The sequence below is a fragment of the Streptopelia decaocto genome (assembly GCF_964273445.1).
Source record: "Streptopelia decaocto genome assembly, chromosome: 3".
Lineage (NCBI taxonomy): Eukaryota > Metazoa > Chordata > Aves > Columbiformes > Columbidae > Streptopelia > Streptopelia decaocto.
The window spans coordinates 45,861,961-45,883,702 of NC_138656.1; the positions used below are offsets into that span (position 1 = coordinate 45,861,961).

General features: G+C 37.1%; 1 protein-coding gene across 1 annotated transcript in view; it reads left to right on the plus strand.

Annotated features, from left to right (window-relative positions):
- WDR27 (WD repeat domain 27) overlaps positions 1-21,742 on the plus strand; it is a gene marked incomplete at its 5' end in the record, with an annotated part of 106,482 nt that overhangs the window by 51,751 nt on the left and 32,989 nt on the right. The window contains one exon of the mRNA XM_082048940.1: positions 9,860-9,958. Coding sequence (XP_081905066.1) covers positions 9,860-9,958 — 99 coding nt within the window. The remainder of the gene's footprint in view (positions 1-9,859; positions 9,959-21,742) is intronic.

The window sequence follows — 21,742 nt, forward strand, 5'->3', positions numbered from 1 at the left end:
TATTGCAAACCCAGAGGTTTTTCAGCATAACAGGTTGGTACATCAATAGCAAAAATGCATGGGTGATGTATGAAGTAGTGTTCCATTTTATTTATGCCTTTAATCAAAGTGTAGGACTTTGCCTACTAACACTGTGTTTGAAACACATTCTAAATCCAGAATTAAGTTTATACCTTCCAACTGTGAAGGCAGCAAATGTAGAGAGAATAGGAAGATTGTTTCTTCTTCTTCAGACGGCATCAACACCAAAAGTAAGAGAGGACAGGAAAAGGCAATCTGATGCTTATGCATAGCACCAGAGTACTAACCACTTGTTAATCCCTGAATGTTAACATTTATGCAAACCTGTGAATGGTGGCTGGATGCAAACCTGGACCTATTGGTGTTTGCAAACTCTGTTTTCAGATACACCTTATTGTTAGTGACACCTTATTTTGAAATAGTTACACAGGTTAATATTCTGAATAGAATGTCAGTACTGCTAAGCAATATACGTTAGTATTTTGCTACCCGATATTTATTTAGTCATAAAATTCACTGTCTCAAATCACATAATACCTTTATGACTTTCTTTGTTAGATTAGACTAAGAACTTTATTTGATAAGGACACAAAAAGTATGTATTATGTAACAGAACTCAGTTTTATTTCTATCTATTCTTACATCAAGATGGATACCTTTAAAAATAGTATTTCTTATTTTCTCAGTCTGAAGTGCATTCAAAATGCCATGCTGCTGTCTGTTAAACTCATCATCTACTTTACTCAGCCACATATATTTTGGCTTTGAGAAACCATAGTGAAAAGAACTCTATAATTTGAAGTAGTTTAATTTTTAAAGTGTTTCCCCATATTTTCTCTAGAGTATGAATTGCACTGCACTGGTGTAGAGTGAGTAATTGCGCTTTAGTTTGAATAAGGAGTGTGAACACCACTTCTTGAAGCACATATTCTTCCCATTTACTGTGCTTTGATTTGTATCACAGAGAGGTCTTGGATCATGCAGATCAATTCCTCTCAGGTGAGGCTGGAATAGAAGAGCAACTCCTTAAGTAAACTGAATGCTCTATACACTAATGGTATTTAGTCCACAAAATCAGAGGTAAGATAGCTCAAAGTAAAAAACCAAATGCATTTGGAGGTTGGCTTGTCAACCTCCAAACCTCCTATTTTGTTCTGTACATTTGCTTGTCTTGCTCTGCACTACTTCCTAATGCAATAATTATGATAGGAGTTTGAGATCTGTTTCTTGACTGCCATAAATATATTATTAGTCATGTTAGTCTTTCTGTGGCTCAGTTCTGATTTATGAAATGGAGATTAACAATGGTATCTTTCTTCTTTCCTTTTCACTTTAAAAGAAGAATTGAGATGAGGCCTATCTCCATTTGTCACCACTACAGGCAGTTACTCTGATCTTATATTAAATACTTCCGCCCTTGTCTCTGGTGTGATAAGATTAAATAATGCATCTGATTTGGTATAAAATTGCATTAAATATTCTATATAGCAAAGAGAAAACCACCCCAAGAACTGAAAATTATGAATGATAAAATCATGTGGTTGTCTGTTTTCCCTTTGAGGCCACAATTTCACTACAACTTTTGATGTTCTAATGAATGAAAGATAAAAGAGTATGGATGAGGAAAGAGGCAGGGAGTTGACAGAGGTATTCTGGTATGGATGGATGTAAATGGAAGAGACAGGGCATACTAATAGCTCAGAATCTTTAGTTTGTTGTCTTCTTGAGATTGTATCTTGGAGGTATCACTGATGTTTAAATTAGGTATCTTTGATACAACGGACTATACTGTGGTGTTGACTTTAATTCTGGGTTTGGAAAAATGGGAGGGCATTTTCTTTACTGGAAAATTACTTTTAGAAATATCTGATAGTGGTGTTATCTGGTATTTATTGTCTTGGCCTACGCTTCATATCAGAGGGCTTGCAGAACAGAATGCATAATATGAATCAGTGGTAGGCAGTATCTGGGGTATTTTGGTTTTCAATGTCATTGGTATCCCAGTTTTATGATGCTGAAGTTTTATTTCACATGTCCATACTGTTTAACTAAGATAGGCTTTAAGAGAAACCATCTGGAGAAAACAACATTAGTACTGTTTACTGTGGAAAAAACAGGACTGGAATTTCTTGGCAGAAGGAAATCTATGACAGAGACTGTGACTTCCTCTCTTCCAGCTATTGCTGAAGAAAATCTATCACTTTCCAAAGAAGAACACAGTTTTTTGTTACATTTCTTGGATCTTTGGTAGCATCATTGGCTTTTAGGCCTATTATACTGGAAGGAAGAGGTAAATATTGCTTTCTTGTTAATACAGACATGACTTTACAGTGTGCTGTTACTTTACTGTCTCTGGGTATATCTCTGAAAATGTTTGAAAATCTTAGCCTTGATAGATTATTTTATGAACCATGGAATTTTGTGATTCTGAGCACATTCGCAGCTCTTGTTTGCTTCTTGGTCAGTTGAGACTATTGCTTTAGTTATGCCTCTACACCTCAGACCTGACCACCATAAAACCAGACTAGCAGTTGAGAGCAGTGAAGGATTTTCTTCTGGCTATAGACATGTGCTTATTTAACTACTACAGAACACCCTTTTTCCCAGTGGCCTGTCAAACTGAACTTTATGAGGTACAGAGTGTTACTCTGTTAACCTTTAAGCCTGATATCACAGTATCACAGTATGTTTGGGATTGGAAGGGACCTCAAAAGATCATCTAGTCCAATCCCCCTGCTGGAGCAGGAACACCTAGGTGAGGACGCACAGGAACATGTCCAGGCGGGTTTTGAATGTCTCCAGCAAAGGAGACTCCACAACCTCCCTGGGCAGCCTGTTCCAGTGCTTCATCACCCTCAGTGAGAAGAAGTTTCTTCTCAAATTTAAGTGGAACCTCTTGTGTTCCAGCTTGATCCCATTACCCCTTGTCTTATCATTGTTTGCCACTGAGAAGAGCCTGGCTACATCCTCGTGGCACTCACCCTTTATATATTTATAAACATTAATAAGGTCACCCCTCAGCCTCCTCTTCTCCACACTAAAGAGACACAGCTCCCTCAGCCTTTCTTCATAAGAGAGGTGCTCCACTCCCTTAATCATCTTCGTTGCCCTACGCTGGACCCTCTCCAGCAGTTCCCTGTCCTTCTTGAACTGAGGGGCCCAGAACTGGACACAATACTCCAGATGGGGTCTCACCAGGGCGGAGTAGAGGGGAAGGAGAACCTCTCTGGACCTACTAACCACCCCCCTTCTAATACACCTCGAGATGCCATTGGCCTTCCTGGCCACAAGGGCACAGTGCTGGCTCATGGTCATCCTGCTGTCCACCAGGACCCCCAGGTCCCTTTCCCCTACACTGCTCTCTAATATGTAATTTCCCAGCCTATACTGGAGCCTGGGGTTGTTCCTGCCCAGATGCAGGACTCTACACTTGCCCTTGTTAAATTTCATCAGGTTATTCCCCACCCAACTCTCCAGCCTGTCCAGGTCCCGCTGGATGGCAGCACAGCCTTCTGGCGTGTCAGCCACTCCTCCCAGCTTCGTGTCATCAGCAAACTTGCTGATAGTACAATCAATTCCCTCGTCCAAATTGTTAATGAATATATTGAATAATATTGGCCCCAGTACTGACCCCTGAGGCACTCCGCTAGATACTGGCCTCCAACTAGACTCCGCACCATTGACTACCACTCTCTGGCTTCTCTCCTTAAGCCAGTTTGCAACCCACCTCACTACTCTATTGTCTAGACCACACCTCCTCAACTTAGCTGTGAGGATGACGTGGGAGACTGTGTCAAAGGCTTTGCTGAAGTCAAGATAGACCACATCCAATGCTCTGCCATCATCCATCCACCTTGTTACATTCTCATAAAAGGCTATGAGGTTGGTCAAGCATGACTTACCCTTGGTAAAGCCATGCTGACTGCCCCTTGGTGCCTTGAGATGGCACCAAGGATAAGCTGTTCCATAACTTTCCCAGGGACAGAGGTGAGCTGGGTGGAAGTATGAGAATTTAATCTTTTTGCTAAAGAAAAGTAATTTTAGAGAAAATACTCTCTATTTAAAAGCAGTCAAAACAGGAACTCAAAACAGATAAGAATACTCAAGGTTCATTTTCATATGCATGCAGCAGTGAGGTGCTAAAAGTGGATATGTATAGATTTATACCCACAGGGCTTGTGTTTTCTATATGTATACCTCTTCATCTGCAACTATGACAGTAGCTGAATTTTCTGTATCATGTTTACATATGCCCATAGTCCTGCTAGCTGATGGCATTTTGCTTACAAATTTGTTTGTAAAGCTAATAAAATTCCTTGTTATGCCTAAGCATCTGAATGAAGTTCCTCTGCATAATGTGAATCTTGCAGTATTTCTGTTAGACTGTCAACACCAGCTCTCAAACAGGGAGTGCATTTTTTGGTACAGCTGATACAGAGACAGTCTTAGCAGTCGTCAGAAAAGACACATTTCCAGAGTGGGTGTGATCCATCCATGATGCTTCATAATGAGAGGTGAGGTAAATTTTCTTAGAACAAAACCTTCAAGTAAGAATATTATAAAAGTAGAAGCAACCTAAATACAGTAGTGTTTGGTGCTATATAAATTCCACAGGCAGACAAATAAAAACAACAATATACTTGAGGCTTTGAAACTGGCTAATTAAATAGAAACTATAAAATTAGGAAAAGCTTCTAAGAAGGGTGGCTTACAGAGGCAAATCTGAGATATGGTTTAGATCTGTTTATGTAACCCTTTTAGTGAAGAAAATTCAAAGTGTGTTAGTTATAACTGTCAGCATGCTGATCCATTTGAAAAGCATCCCCTGTATCTTGAAACGTGACTGATCTTGATAATGTTCACTGTTTTAATAATAAAGAACATTATTAATTTTTGCTGTTACTCCTTTTGTAGTTATGTAAAAGGAACTCAGATGGAAACCGCAGTCTTACTGTAGTGGGCAATTTGCTGTGACTACCAGAACGGCAGCTCCATAAGTGACATTAGAAAGGGAAGGGACTCTGAGAGGCCAAATTGTATGTAATGTTTTGGTGACAGGCTTGGATAGACTTTCCACGCTACCATGTGGCAAGTGTATAAGATATCTCAGGACTGAAAAACTTTAATCAGTGTTTAGGATAATTTTTCATTTTAGTTTAAGTAGTCCAGGTGCTTTCTGAGCTTCAGATGAAGGAAGAATATATGGTTCAGTGGGAGACGTGCCCCAGTGTAAAATGGGGCTGGTGGAGTGCAAGGCAAACAATTCTAACATGTAGTGGGGAAGTGAGCATCAGGTTTGATGGCACTAGTGGAGGTGAATGGAGACTAATGTCTCCTTAATAAATCCAGATGTCTTTCATAAAAGTGTAAATAAGATCATTTATTTATTTTTCTATCAAGAGGCTTTAATGCTGCTCAGGGAAGTGCTGGAGTCACCATCCCTGGAGGTGTTTAAAAGACATATAGATGAGACTCTTAGGGACACAGTTTAGTGCTAGAGTTAGGTTATGGTTAGATTCAATGATCTTAATGGTCTCTTCCAATCAAAATTATTCTTTGACTCTATCATTCTGTAGCTCATTTGAAATATTAGAGAAAATAGTTGCAGGGAAGAGATGACTTTGACCAATTCATGCAAACCTTCTAAAGAAAAAATCTCTATTTCCATAAAATCAAATTAGAAATCTTAGATACCAGGTTTTGGGGTTTTTTTTTTGTTGTTGTTGTTTGTTTGTTTTTTGGTGTGGGTTTTGTGTGTTTATTTTGTTGTTGTTGTCGTCCATCCCCCCCCGCCCGTCATGATCCATTTGTTAAATATATGCTCCAGTTTCAAGCCACAACACTTACAAAGGGTTTTTCTTGAAACTGGTGTTGCTTTTCTGGGCCCTGTGCAAGAGCGGGTAACAAGGAGAACTTTTCTGTTATGTTTCACTGATTTGCTTCCCCCTCTTTCCCTTCCCAGGAGGGAGTAGAAGTGTAAGTAGTTTGACTCAAATGCATGTGGCCATGTATTGGACTAAAGGGCAGTGGGAACAGTTGGGGACAATTTTGCTTTGAAGACAGAGTATAAGAAAACAGAGTAAAGAATTTATAGTGAAACTCTGCAGATAAAGTCAATTTATTTAGCATACTCTCTCTACCAATGCAGTAGAATTAAGTAGTTTTCCATTTGGAGAAAATTTCTTCCGTCGAGGAGGGACCTTCACCCTTCTTCCCTGTCTCTTGCTACAAATTTAAAGAAGAAAGCACAAGCTTGTATATACATATAAAATGTTAAATACACTCTCACACTGTGGGTTAATGAAAACTGACTAGTCCAAATTTTCTTCAAACTTCAAGTGAAAGGAAACACAAGTAAGTATGTGGTTATGCGTGTAGGAAACTTGCTTGGAAGCTATTGGTACAGGTAAATGATTTTTACTTTTGGCTGACCCTTGGACAGAAAAGGAAAGGAAATACCAATATATACTGATTCAGTATTTTTATTACAAGAAATTGGTCTTAATATAAAAAAAAGGGATTGACTTTGGCTAAAGTCTACAACAGATTATATACACATATGCATTTTGGGTATTGGTGAGTACTTCCTAGACTGTTTTGCTTTCTTTTTAATTACATTTGGTTTGCTAAAAGTCTGTTCTTTCTCTGTCATTGAATGCATATTTTCAACTTTTCTTTTTCTTCTGTGGCTAGTGTTGTGGTATCATTTATAAGTCACATACTGTTATTTTTTTTTTCTGTATAGAAGAATATGCTAAAAAATTCTAGTAGGTATAGAATAGAAAAACACTTTGAATGACATCAGAAATGTAATAAAACTAGGATGATGGAAGACTATACTCAGAGAGAGTTTATACTGGAGGTATTCCACTTCTTATGAATACCTGAATGTCATTTCTCTTTTTCCACTATTGAAGTTAAAAATAGTTTTACTGAAAAGTTTATTTTCAAACTTGCACCAAGTTAACTTTTATTCTTAGAATTTAGACTATACCACTGACTAGCTTAAATATCTGTGACCAGAGTTACTTAAACAAAAGCTGCTTTTATATAATTTTTATGATGATGTTTTTCTTTTAATCACATTTTACTGTGTTACATATAAAAATTACTCTGATTTAAAATATTTGCTATTACTTTCCTTAAAAGCACAGTTATTGGAAGGGAAGATGATAGCTACCAAAACATAAAGAACTATTCTGGGGTGTAGTAGGGACTCTGCCACTTCTTCTGTTGAAGCTGAACCACCACACCTAAATATTTAAGGTATATAGGGCTAGAAATACAGTATCAGAAAGAAGTTTAGCACTAGTTCTATTAGAATAGAATAGTACAAATGAAATACAGTGGGAAAGCTGTGTTCCCAGCCATGTTCTGTGTGTTTTGTTTACCAGCTGTTCAATATGAAAATAGTCTCTGTAGTAAAGATGAGAATAAAAGTCCCATGCTGATGAGTGCTTCAGTGGTTTGCTACAGGTGGGCTTCTCTCTGTACTTCCTTGTCATTACTTTTTGCTGGCCCGGTGAATCTTGTTATACAATGTGACAATCCAGCAGAGTGCTGCACCCCAGCCCAACACTTAGGAGCATTTATTGAAAGGTGGGAGGTAAGAGTTTGAATGCTTTTTAGATTGAGAAGTGTGATTAGCTAACACTTCTTTTTAGACAACCGAGTACGCACTTGCTAAATTCTACTGAAGCTCCACAACTGCTTCAAGGCATTTTTTGAAAAAAGGGTATGAGCCAAATGGTTGATTTAGGAGCTGTGTGGAAGACCATAAATTACTAGAACACCTGGGTTTCACAAACATCGGATTTGTCTTCAAAAATCAGTGAAATATTATCACACCTGTTTTACAGAGAGGAATTGGGACATAGAAATTAAGCCAAAAATGAATGTGCAGCTCCCAAAGCAACACAGCTTGACTCTGAAGAAGAGAACAGAACAATACAAGTACTGACATAATGCATTGGTGTCAGCATATGATAATTTTGATACCAGTTGAGACATGGTACAGTATTATGACCAATAATCAAATGCTTATTATTATGACCATTTTTCTGAGATGTTTAAAAAGCATGGAGGAGAGCCTTACATTTTAAGGCAGATTTTCCAATTAACAAGCATTTGCCATAACCTTTTAGGAAGGACACAATGATTTTAACACATTACTGAAGACTCTGCTACTTTCCCAGTTATTATGGCAATATCTGTATGGAATGTTACAAAAGATCCAGAGGTTAAAAATGGATACCTACATTTCTGTCTGATTTTAGGTGCTTCATTTATGCCAGTAGATGGTTTTAATTTCATATCCTGGACTGAATCCAGAACATGTGATGTGTATAAACTGGATGCAATGGATTAGATTTATAGTTGGCCTCTTGGTTTGCTTTTCAGTGCTTGTTTGGACTGAAGAGTCTTTGGAGCTGGCTAAGGTTTCTTTTCTGAGTGAGGCATTAAGCGTTTTTCAGGACTTACATTGGTTCCTGAATATTTTCATGAATTGGGAAGACTGTTAGTTGAGTTCACAAGTTTTTGAGGCATATATCTTGTAGCAGTTTGGCATCTGCTAGGGAAAGCTCAGCTGCCTTGGGTCTGAGTGATTAAACTCATTTTAGGGTACTATCAACAAAAAACTTAAGCCACAGAGAAATACAGTGTTGCAATAGTGCCTATGCACAGTTTGGTTTAGTTTATGTTAGGCTGTACTCTGAATTCCAGGCTCATAGTCTTAACTACAGAGATTTAATAAAGACAATGGAATATTTTATTTTTTTATTGAAATGTAAAGTCTGGATTTCCATCTTTGTCTCACTTTTTTGCAAGCTTTACAATTTTATTTCTTTTGAGATGCACATTTTTAATGTACCAAATAAGTCTGTGTATTTTATATGTATGTTATATGTCTTTTCTGATATACCTTGTTATACATACTGTCTGACTGTATCCGGCAAATAATTGTTATTTTTGCTAGCTAAGGCATAGTCTAAAACAATCCAATATGTCTGCACTTGTTTCTCACAAATTTTCTTATGTGGGGGAAATATACTACAGGATTTCCTTTAAAACATTTTCTGTTTTGTTTGTGTAAGATAATGCTAATTTAATACCACAATCAAAGCATTTTCATAGTATCAGTATGTCTATGACTTTCACTGAACTTTGGATTGTTTCTTAATGTAGTTTTGCATTCCCACTTTTTCATTATTTGAAGTTGTACCAATAAGAACTTAATTATTTTGCCACTAAATTTTATTTATTCCTTGAAAAGCACTTTTCCTTTTTCTTTTGAGAAGTAAATGCAGGCAGTATGCTTTTTGTCATTAATGATACCCATATCACTTGAAATAGAATTGATGTATTCTTGAATTCTATGCTGTTCAATTAAAAACTGCAAAGACCTATGTAGAAATGGAAAAATATTACTTAATATAACATCAAACATAAGAGTTTTAGAAACTGAAGTTTTAGATTCTGCATATTTCTACTTAAAAGAAAGGATTTTAATTCTGAAGAACATCCTTAAGAATATATTATTAAAGGGCCTTTTTACCTGTCTGCTTGATTTATACCTAATGTTTAGTTATTTAAGGGGAAAAGATTGCATAACTCTTTCTATTTTTTTTTCATTTGAGTTAACTTAAGCATTTCCTAATTATCCTGAGTTATAGAAATCAGTTCTGAGATGTTGATGTCTTTTATATCTTTTTAGATATTATACAATTTTTCTAACGTCTCTGTAGGCTGAATCTTTAGTCATCTTATACTATAACTTAGTGCTTGTAGAATGTGATATATTTCTTTAAAGTGAAAATATAATCTCATTGTTTTTCAGGCTTACATATATGAAATGCGTTCAAGCACTTTTTCACATAAACTGGGAGGACACACAGAATCTGTCATCAATGTGGCTTTCAGTCCCTCATCTCCACAGGTAAGTCATTGCTTTTTTTCCTCTTTGTAATGAAAATATGTAAAATCATCACTGTAAACTTGCCTTTTACTACTCTTCTGTTTACCTACCAATATGCTGTGCATCTGTAAGTCTGTTCATCTACTTCCAACTATAGTGTGGTTACTGTGTCAGTTGTAAACTCACACAAAATGCTGCATGCTACAGACAACTGCTCTGTCTAACTGCCTACAAAGAAGTGTTGCAGCATGGGAACTGCTGCAAACCTGTACTTGTTGGATGTTGGGAAGATGTACATTCATCTCAAATTACCTGAGTAGACCACTCCTGATACAGAGAATTTAAGAGAGAAATAATTAGGGACAAGGAAATAGCAAGGGGCTCAGGCCTGCTGTAATTACTCAAAAGCTTATAAGTTTTAGAAAACAATTATATTTTAAATGCGCTGTGTCAGAATAAATAGTGAAATAGCTTTCTCACAATGTTTTGAAAAACTCTTGCCATTTTGTTTTGAGACTTTCAGATATCTACAGATAAAAAGTACTCCAAAGAAGCTAGGTATTAGGCAATAACAGTTCCTATTTTTTCACTGATCATTGATAATATGCTGTGTTAACAACATGATATTTCAATGTAATGGTTTAATTATACTGCTGCAATATATACACAGGAGTCTGTTTTCTAAGTTTTATCTCAAAACCAGAGCTTCCCTACAGCTAGTTTATCGTGTGAATTCTTCATATACTGTTGTATACAGATTTGAATCCTAAACATACCATTTTTGTTTTTATGTATTGAAACTTCATTGAAGGTTTCTGCTTTCTACACTTCTCCTTCCATTAAAGAGACAACAATGATCACTATATGTATATCTGAAAGAGTGCACTGTAACCTCTTCAATACTGGTTTTACTTGCTACTATTAAAAATATTTATGGAATACATATAAGTTCTTTATATGTGGGAGTATTGTCACTAGCTTCAGGTTTAGCACTGAACACAGTTCTGCAGAAAAGGATGTTATATACTGGAATCAAGGCTTTGAAGTAACTAAGTTCAGGCAAACCAGTTGTTGATCGGGGGGCAGAATCCATAAATGGTAAAATAAACATTGACTGTGGATCCAAGCCAGACTGATCTAACTCTGAAAGTCTGCCTTGGGGCACAATGCCTTTAATATTGAACTTTGTGAAACTTCCCGCAGTCAGTTTAGTATTATGGTTAAGAGTCAAATCTGAAGTTCAAGAACCAGAAACCCTTTTCTTGAAGAACACTTTCCTGAGAAGCAAGAGCTGTGGATTTGAACTGGATGACAAATTTCCTCGTAGATACAGTTCTGGGGTAAGATTTAGAAGTTGATGTTATCAGGGGCACTTTACTAAAAAACAAGGAATATGCAGAAACTGCTCCTTTGAAGGATTACTGCTGAAATGTAAATTCTGTTAACCAAGTCATTCTGTACAATAAGCACTCTGAAATGCTTTGTAAAGAAATATTTTGGGGGAGTTGCAGAACAAAAGAGAAAAAACGTCCTGGCCTTTCCAAAATTTGATTTAGCAGGATGTTACTTTCAAAGGCACTAGGAGAAGCTAAGAAATACAATGATAAGCTTGTAGAGTGGAAAAGAAGAAAACCACAAATGAATCAGAAAAGAATAATCCCATGCCTTGAAAGAAAGACTTGTATTAGGCAGCCAGACATTCCAACACTGAAAGATTTTTATACCTACTACTACCCCTAGTTATGGATTTAAAATTGACACTACTCTTGTTTCCTTTGGTTTGAACGAAAACAGTTAAGATTTATATTTGGTTCTGAATAACCTCCGCACAAAGCCCCACTGCATTCAAAGGGAAACACTGGCAGGGGAAGAAGCAAGGGGTGAAAAAAGGGAAGTGGCTGATGAGTGAAATTTGAACATTATGGCTAAGATTTCTGACATGGAAAGATCCAGCCAAGAGTGAGGTGTACTGGCAGCACTCCAGTTCAGTGGTTGCTTGCCCAGCACCTGTCCATGAGGTAGTTTGTTCCAACCATTATTATAACTCTCACTTGCATAAATGTTCTTCCAGAAAAGAGGGAAAAACCCTGGATGGGTATATTAGTGATTTTTTTTTACTGACGCGGGGCACCATTGCTTTCATCATGTGGTACTCGGGAATGATTTATAAAATGGTTGCTGGAGAAGTGGAATAAGGTAGAAGATTTGCATTTATCTTAAATTTGTTCTCAAGATTTTGTCACAGTTTTAGCTTCTCATTGTCACTTCCTGGTGTTTATCTTACCAAAACATTAATTAAATTTCAACCTATTTTAGGGAATATACATTAAGGGATGTTATAGTTTTAAACTATAATAGCTATAACTACTAACTGTAACACATTTGAATTAATCTAAGTTAAAACAGGGTGGGAGTCTTATCTTTAAATGTGGGAAAAATAGATTGTCTCTCTTTAAAATATTTTGAAGCTGGATAAAAGCAAATGGATCCACTATTGTCACTTGTTGATTTTAGTGGCTTTTGTGTAGTTGAGTTTTGGTTTCATCTTTGTAAAAGCTGGCAAAACCATCCAAGTACACTCTAGCATATAACTGACCTCATCATTCATTACTACATTAAAAAAAAAAGAAAAAAAAAGAAAAAAAAAAAGCAGAGAAGAAGAAAAGAAGCCCAAAGCTCTGAGACAATATACTGTGCTGGAAGTTATTTTTTCATGACAGAATCATGACTGAAATCAGTATGAGTTGCTACCACCCTAGATGTATGCTGAGAAGTAGGTTTGAGAGAGAAAAAAAATCCACACCTCAAACTAAACTTTCATAGAACAAGGCCTGAGCAACCTGATCTGACCTATTTTGAACAGAAGGTTGGATAAAATGATTTCCTGAAGTCCTCAGAAGGCTACCTGTTTGACATATACAGATATTTAAACAGATGCTCAATGAGTTGATGTAGAGCATTTTATGAAAAATAATTAAAAATATGATTTGCATTGGATGAGATATGGCAAATCTGTTCTATTCTCTTTGTCTATAGACTTAAAGTAAATATATGACAATCTGAAGTGACCACCCAACTGATATACTGACACATGATTTCAAGAGAAAAAACACAAACAAACTAAACTATAATGGAAGATGTCCTCAGCAATCTGGTCTGAGTTCAGTGTTGACCTTACTTTAAGCAGATTGGATTATAAGGTTTCCTGAAGTCCCTGCAAATTAAATTATTCTCTGATTTTGTGATAGTGCACATGGTCCAGAAATCTCTTGTCACTGAAGGAATGGAAATTTTTCTACGTTGCCATGTAGGAAACAAAAACGTTTTTTGATTGCCACAGAAGTTCACCTTGTGGCCTGTTTATCAATAAATATCTACTTTACATGTGTGGAAGGTATTAATTCAAATTGTTATTCACTATAATATATACTTTTTCCATTAATTTATAAGACTGCTTTTATGTTTAGAAGTAAAGCTACATTTCAAATAACATTAGTTTCAGGTACTATTGTGTTATGGCACATTTAGGTTAGATAGTAAAAGACCGTAAGTGCATTACTTGGCAACTGAAGTTAAGTGGACAGTAGAGATCTGTATGTCTCTTTCACAGCTAGATTTGCATGGGAGCCACTGAAAATTTCATAATGATTTTCTGCTGACCTGCTTGAAGGGAGATGTGTTTAATGTTCCCAGTAAGGGCATTTGTTTATGGGTCTCTCAGATAATAATACCACTCAGCAGTAAACCCACCATTTTAGTCAGAATTGCTTACAGGTGGTATTGGATGTGTCTGGAAATGAGTTATCTTTTGTTAGCTACTAAAAAAACATACTTTTCTTGGTGGTCAGCTAAACTGAGGGAGTGCAGTCTGGATGATCAGTTAGTGAGGTGGACTGTGAACTGGCTGAATGAAAGAAGCCAGAGAGTTGTGGTCAATGGGGCAGAGTCCAGTTGGAGGCCTGTATCTAGGGGAGTGCCTCAGTGGTCAGTACTGGGACCAGTACTATTCAATATATTCATCAATGACTTGGATGAGGGAATAGAGTGCACTGTCAGCAAGTTTGCTGATGACACCAAGCTGAGGGGAGTGGCTGACAGGCAAGAAGGCTGTGCTGCCATCCAGCGAGACCTGGACAGGCTGGAGAGTTGGGTGGGGAAAACTTTAATGACATATAACAAGGGCAAGTGTAGAGTCTTGCGTCTGGGTAGGAACAACCCCAGGTTCCAGTATAAGTTGGGGAATGACCTATTAGAGAGCAGTGTAGGGGAAAGAGACCTGTGGGTCCTGGTGGACAGCAAGATGACCATGAGCCAGCACTGTGCCTTTGTGGGCGAGTGTCACGAGGATGGAGCCAAGCTCTTCTCAGTGACAACTAATGGTAAAACAAGGGATTAATGGATTCAAACTGGAACACAAGAGGTTCCACTTAAATTTGAGAAGAAACTTCTTCTCAATGAGGGTGCCAGAGCACTGGAACAGGCTGCCCAGGGGGGTTGTGGAGTCTCCTTCTCTGGAGACATTCAAAACCCACCTGGACACATTCCCATGTAACCTCATCTAGGTGTTCCTGCTCCAGCAGGGAGATTGGACTAGATAATCTTTCGAGGTCCCTTCCAATCCCTAACATTCTGTGATTCTGTGATTCTGTGATCTGGAGATTTCCCTTTTGAACAACTTGTATGAAAAACCTTGGTTATTTTGAGATTTTGATTCACCATCCACTTAATCATAGAATTTTCCAAAACAGGGGTGGCTTTTGCAGTGATATGGAAAAATCTTGATCAGACTTTAGTTTGCTAAGTTTTGGCTTTGATAGTCTTGTCTCATTCCTATGTAGGGCACATTTTTTCCGGTATGATATTCTTCCTCAGGACTATCTTGTCACAGACTGAATCATGTGGATTTAAAACCTTTGACCAGTTTGACCTCTAATATGATCTCACTCAAGTCAGGAAAGCTCTTTCACATGGTTCTTTTGACCCTACTGTTTGGCTCAGTCAGTCCCAATTGCTCCCTTATAAATCTACAAATACATCAAAACTAAATGTAAATGGAATTTGGTAATGTTTGTTTTCCTTTCTCCTGTAATTTTATCTCAGAGGAATTAGAAGCCAGCTGTCAGCCTTCCTGATCTTCCATTCCAGGAGATCAAATTCAAAGGCTAGCAAATGCCATCAAATTCTTTTCTGAAATGTATTTTGAAGTTTTGAATTCTGCTGGAAGACTAGAGTAACTTTAAAAAACTCAGGTTCTAAAAAGTTTTCAATAGACATTTGTTGAAAAATTTTTCATTAGAATCCTTTGTCTTATTTATGGCTCTTGGGTGGAACAACCTTCATACTTACGGAAGAAATAGAAGCAGCAGCATGGACATCTAAGGGGAAGCAGTAATTGTGTCAGAAAAAACCTCAGAGGGAATGTATCTCTCATAATGAACAAGAAAGGAATGAGAAAGCAACAATGACAAGACTTGGGAAGGATGTCTGAGGAAAGTGATCAGGACATTTATTTTCAGGGCAGATATTTCACTTAAATTAAAATCTGGCAACTCTACCAGCCAATGGACAGAAATCCTTTTGTATTATCTGAGATAATAAAAACATCCAAATCTATAAAGGCTAGAATTAGCTTACTGAAGTCTCAGAAAGCTAGACACTGAGACTAGGGGTGTAAGCATATTTGTGGAAAAGAACACCTGGTAAAAATCTGAAGACTGGTTATTTTTATTTGGATTTTAACTGACTTCAGAAGGAAGCTTTTGCAAATAGGTTACCATTCATCTTAGAAAATACACTTTCCTGGAATTCTAGGAAATTCACAGATTATGCTGAGCTGAACTGAATATGCCTCTACTATGCCTGTTAAACAATCACAGCTGATTCGCTTATAAAACAGAGTTTTCTAAATGCAGTAATGTCCTGCTTAGGAATTGTTGGTAAAGGAGGAGAAAAGAGATGCTTTTTTGATCAGAAATGGACTACAAAGTTGTTAATTACTCCTGAGTGTTCTACTGTAGAAGTCTTTTTTACCATAGGCCTTTCGAGCATCTGCTCTGCTGTGCTGCACTGCTCTCTTCAGTTTGTAGTCATATGTTAAACAAAACATGTTTCCAGCTGCAATGGTTTAAGCTAGTGTGTTTTACTTCATCTTTTGGATATGCTGGTGCTATATATGCAGTCAGTCAACTGGCTTGAGTGAGAATCTTCTGGTGCAGAGTGTGATTAAAGTTGGGTGACAAATCAGACAAGACTGTGAGAGACTATTTAATGGTATTCCAGCATGTCCTTTTGTGTCTTAATATCAAGTCTTCCACTCTTCAGTTATTTCACAAATCTATTCTCTTTCTTCATATTACTTTAAGCTGCTGAGGAAAAAAATTCATCAGTTTTCTTTATGAGCAGTAATGTGCAGTAATGCAGGTATTGTATGAAGACTGTCTTTGCCAAAGACTGTACTGCAGTTTGTATCTGGTGAGAAGTTATTTTCTTTACCCTCATCCTGCCAAAGAAGACAGCTGCATTAAAAATAAAAAAAACCCTGTTGCTGACCTCATATACATGCTTTCTGAGGTTGAATGTATTTCTCTCCTTGTCTTCTCCTTGAACTGTTTGCCAAATCTGTGTGCTCTCATTTGTGTAATCTCAGTGAATTGAATGAGGATTTGCAATGGATATCTCTTAAATTCAATGAACTTATCAGTTTAATTTTTCTATCCAATTTACTGAAATAGAAGTCTGACTAAATTTTATTAGCATTTTATTTTCATTCACCATCATGTTCAATATCCTACTTCTTTTATCTTCAAATGCAGATTTATTATTATGATATTAATTGTAAAAAAAACCAACCAAACAAAAAAACCCCAACATGGCGGTTAATACAGTTTATCTTAACTCTCATGGGCTAAACACTGTTCCAGTTTGATCAACTTGTAAATGGTATCAAGACATTTGTGTAAAGTAGTTCAAGGCACCTGCAGGTGCCCTTTCTTATTCTTATAATACTCTAAGACTTTTGAGAGGGAGAATTGTGGTTCACTGGGCCAAACACTGGAGTAAAAAGATCTCTGCAAAAGGTAAGAGCACACTGAGTGCTGTTGAGCAAATGAATCATTGTGACAGGAAGTGAGACCTTTGGATTATTTTATGTAACACAGTGCTTTTTTTAAAAAAATGTTAGCAGTCATTGATACAGTTGTGTATTTTACAAGGCCATAACTTGTTAATAATCTATGAGATACCCTTCAAATTTAGAGAATATAACCATTCAACTTTCAACAGTTAAATGGATTTAGAAACTTAGCCAAAGCACAGAAGTACAACTTGTATTTTATCCTAAATTTAGCCCTAGTCCAAGTGGCTTGAGGGAAATGAAGGGCTTCAGCTTTACCCACCTTTAGAGGATTCTCGGAGTGCACTAGTTTCCTTACAGTGCCCAGTTTGGTCTCTGCCTTTAAGTTACTAGCTACATTTGCAAATCTTGGCCCTTGCCTTTTTAAAAACTGTTTTGATGGAAAAGCATGTAGAGCTTTGGGTTGTACCACCCTCTCCACCTCTTCCTGTGGAGAACCTATTAGCATGGCACAGCAGATGATAGTCCTACTGAATTTATTCCAGTCCCTGAGAATTTAGAATCAGAGTTCCTAATTTCACATATATGTCTCTGCTTATAGCAGGAAAACCATTTCTTATGCAGTTTCTAACAAAACCCAGTAATGTTTTGTGCCAATTAGTATAAGAGTTGATGTGGATTAGTGGAAAAAATTGTTTATACCAAAGGAATTCTTGTTAGTACATACGACAACTCTGAAGAAGGATGTCAGATTAAAAGAAAAAGAAAAATAAGTAAAGAAAAAAGGAAAAAGAAAAAGGAAAAAGAAAAGAAAAAGAGAAAAAGAAGAAAAAGCAAAAGAAAGCCTTCTGTAAGCTAGAAAGGACAATGTAATTCAGTTTAATTTTGGGATACTCCAGCCTTTCTAAGTGTATTGCCAGCAAACAACAGCTGTACACCACATGATTTTAGACAAATATGCTTGCACTGGCAAGCTTCTCAATTCATAGCACATTTGTCATAAAATCTTTACTGTACTTCTTGCAAGTGTAGATATTTTATTGAATGGCACTACTAGGTTGAAAGGGGTGGTACTAAACAATTGGTTACTCAGCTGTTCAATTTGAATTCTGATTACCAAGTATCTGGACAGGGAGGGTGGGGATGCCTTATGGACCGGAAAGAGGTTGGATTGGCTGGGAGTAGGAAGGAAAGGCACTAACTGTAGTCATAGGGATAATCTGAGGAACAGACACTTTCTTGGAAATTGTCAGAAAATAAGAGTGAAGAGGGAATGGTGGGGACTAACCATAAGGACTAGAGGGAAAGAATATATGTGTGGAGAGAAGTGATGATATTAGAGAGATGAAGAGAGCCTAGAGGGAGAGAATGAAAAGCTTGCAGAGAGAAACAAGGGAAGATAACTACAAGGTTAAGAATTATTAAGAATTGTTGGTTTTGAAATTTTAGTTAAGCCTTTTTTTTTTTTTTTTCTGAAAAATATAGCAAAAGTGAGATGCCCATGGCCTGGTTTTCAGAGTTGCTGAGAACCAGAGGTTGCTCTTGACTTAACAGTTCTGAAAATCAGCGTGCTCAAGACCTCAGAAAAAAATGCTTTTCAAAGAACATGAAGCTGCCAGATGAAATAAACCTCTCCTACTTCCTTCACACACTACAGAACTGTCTTCCAGGACCCAGTAGTGCCATATTGAAAGGAATAAGTAAGAACCTACTTCTCATGCTCCATGAAGGGGCATGTAGAAAAACATTTTGTGAAGTGGGCTTTGTACTTTGAGTACACTCTCCTCCTCTGTCCTGAGAAGCTGAAGAGAGGAAACTTTGCCAAACAGGAAGAAAAAGGACTAATCATTAGGAGTCTGTTCAGCTATGTTTCTTATATAGAAGTAGGAATCAGAATTTAATTATCTTACACAGCTCTCTAGGAAGCTGTCCTTAAGGTATCTCATTTCTTGCCAACTTGAAAATTGTCACTACCACACATTTCTCTCGCTCACCAAATAATATTCATAGAATGCAGTTGAATATTTGCTGATACTAGGAACCATTCTGGTGGAGGTTTCAATTCTAAAATTACTGGGCTTTCATGTAGAACAGGTACAAAGCTTCTTCCCCTACTTGGATTAAAATTCAGGCATTCCTGTGCCAAGAAAATCCTCCATTCTTACATGGTCTTTAAGAAAATTGAGGCCAAATAGACTGGCAATTCTTATATAAATGTATAGAGGATGTACAGGAAAGCAGAGTTCACTGATTGAAAACACAATTAGATGAAATACAAGGAAAGTGAAGTATGGAATAAACTGCATTCTAAATGAGCTTGTGGAAAAGGGAAAGCTAAATCTTAGCTAACAGATTAAATATTAAAAGAAAAACAGACACAACTTCTGTCTCAAATTAAAATAGCAACATAAAATGATTCCAGCTGTCCAGTGGAGTATGATATAGCCACACCAAACATTTTGGCCCAGCTCCCGGCTGTATCTGAACTGTGTACAGAATAGTGTGGAGAAGGCGGAAAGCAGAAATTCTTTAAAGCTGCCTTTTGTGCCTCTTCTCTTCTAGTTCACTGCATAAAGTATCACAGGCTCAGAACTGCTTGATTCTGCACTCCCTGATGATGTTTCCCTGTGAGCTGATTTGTCACCTGGGGGGTCTTCTACTTTGCCTTCTGCCTTTTAGGCCTGCAGTGTGTGCTGGAGTAGGCAGGGAAGAACAGATGCTGATAAGAGGATCATGTGACCCTTTTCTTATCCCATAGAAACATTCAGCAGCTGGAATCACCATTGTTCCTAGCCACTGTGTTTCTGGAAAGTAGTATTTGAGATGTTTAACAATTACGATAATTCATGTACTAAAATCTCAGCATTGTAATCTGAGGAGATTGCTTCATCTACGCTTTTTCATAATTCAGTCACAACATATCCCTGACATGTTTTTTTTTTACAGAACTGTAGCCATATTCTATCCAGCTAGTTGCCTATGCATTTAAGAACCTTTCTTGAAAGGAACAGACAAGTTTCCCACTGACTTACTGTGCCATGCCATGCCATGCCATGCCATGCCATGCCATGCCATGCCATGCCATGCCATGCCACAAACCTACATCTGGGACTCATTCCAACATTTATGACCTTCATTTCAGCTCCTCTGCTGAGAACATCTGGCAAGACTCTGTCACTGCCTTTTTTTTTTTGTCTCTGATCAGGTAGTGAGTGACATCTACTGTGCACTGAAAAGAGAATTTAGGTCTGAAGAAAAACAAATGACAAAGCTGCAGATCATCTTTTAAAATGTCACCTTAGTATGTGTCATTCTCTAAGCTGAGTGCAAGCAAACCACTTTTTAACTCAGATAAGGACTCTGAAGAAGGATCAGCAGAGGACAATGGCAGTAGCATGAAATTCTAGCCTAACTGATACCAGTGGCTCTGGGAATTTTACTTCTGTTTTTCCAGGGCAGCGAAACAGAATACTGGTTCTGTCTTCTTATTACTGGAAGCAGGAAGAGTGGAAGAAACAGTTATGAGGGAATTACTTGAGACAAAATATGCATTTGGGATTCTTTCTAAACCAGATTGAGATTAAATTAGGTATGTTTTAGTTAATTTTATTAAGGTCTTAAGAAAATGTGCATCATTTATCTTATTATATACTTTATTATAAGTCTCTAATTTTATCCTGTCATATACCACAGCAAAATATGAAATATTTCTGCTTAGTTGATATCTACAATTATCAAAGATGTGAATTTAAAGTAAAAGAAACTAGGGCTCAGTTCTTCAAGAGTTACTCCTTATAGCTGATTAGTGTTCTCTTGCTGTTTCCCAGCATTCCTGCTCCATGTTTATTAATTGCCCTCTGTTCTATTATAGAACATTTAATTAACAGAAGGAGAAAACCACTAACTATGTAGTCTGCGTTTTAAAAAGTATAGGATGTAAAGTTAGATATTTTATATCCTTACGTCTTTATCGTTACATTGCTGATGCAAAGGTAGGGAAACCAGATCCTGTGTAAATCATTCCATGACTGTGACAGAAAAGTGTGCGTGAGAAGTGAAAGCAAATACATATGGAGAATGACGAGGAGGTGGTCTGGCAGCCCATTTACTCTGCATTACTGCCACTTTCCTGTATAAAATCTCACAAAGATCATGCACTCAAGAGAGAAGGTACAGTTCTGATTTATATTTATTTACACACAAAATGGATTAATGTAAATCAAAACAGAGTAACAACGTGTTGAGTACCTGAAGCCTTCCTGTGTTTTCCCACACTGACTCGAGGTCTTCAGACTCGGGGAATAATCTAGTTCAATGCTTTTAATTTATGTTAATTATAGCTTTCTGTATGATATCCGGTTTTATTTACATTGTTTCCTCCTCCAGTTAAGTGTAGTTATTTACAGGAATGGTGTCACTGAGATCAGTGAAATGACTGTTGTAAGCAATAGTCTTCTCTTATCTACTTAACCGGTAGTGTGCGTTTCACATTTTGATTATATACCTTTGGAGGGGATCTACATTCCAGGTGTTCCAGATGATCTCTCAAAGATATCAGAAAATATTTTACCTAAATGTTCCACCTGAAACCTATAGTCATATTTTATCTTATTACCTCTACATGTGTCATAGATTTGAACTCGTTTTCTAATTCCAGTAGTTTCTGTGTTTAGAGTGGCTAAACAGAATAGTAAAAGTCATACATGAACACTTTATGTCATTTTTGCAGTTTA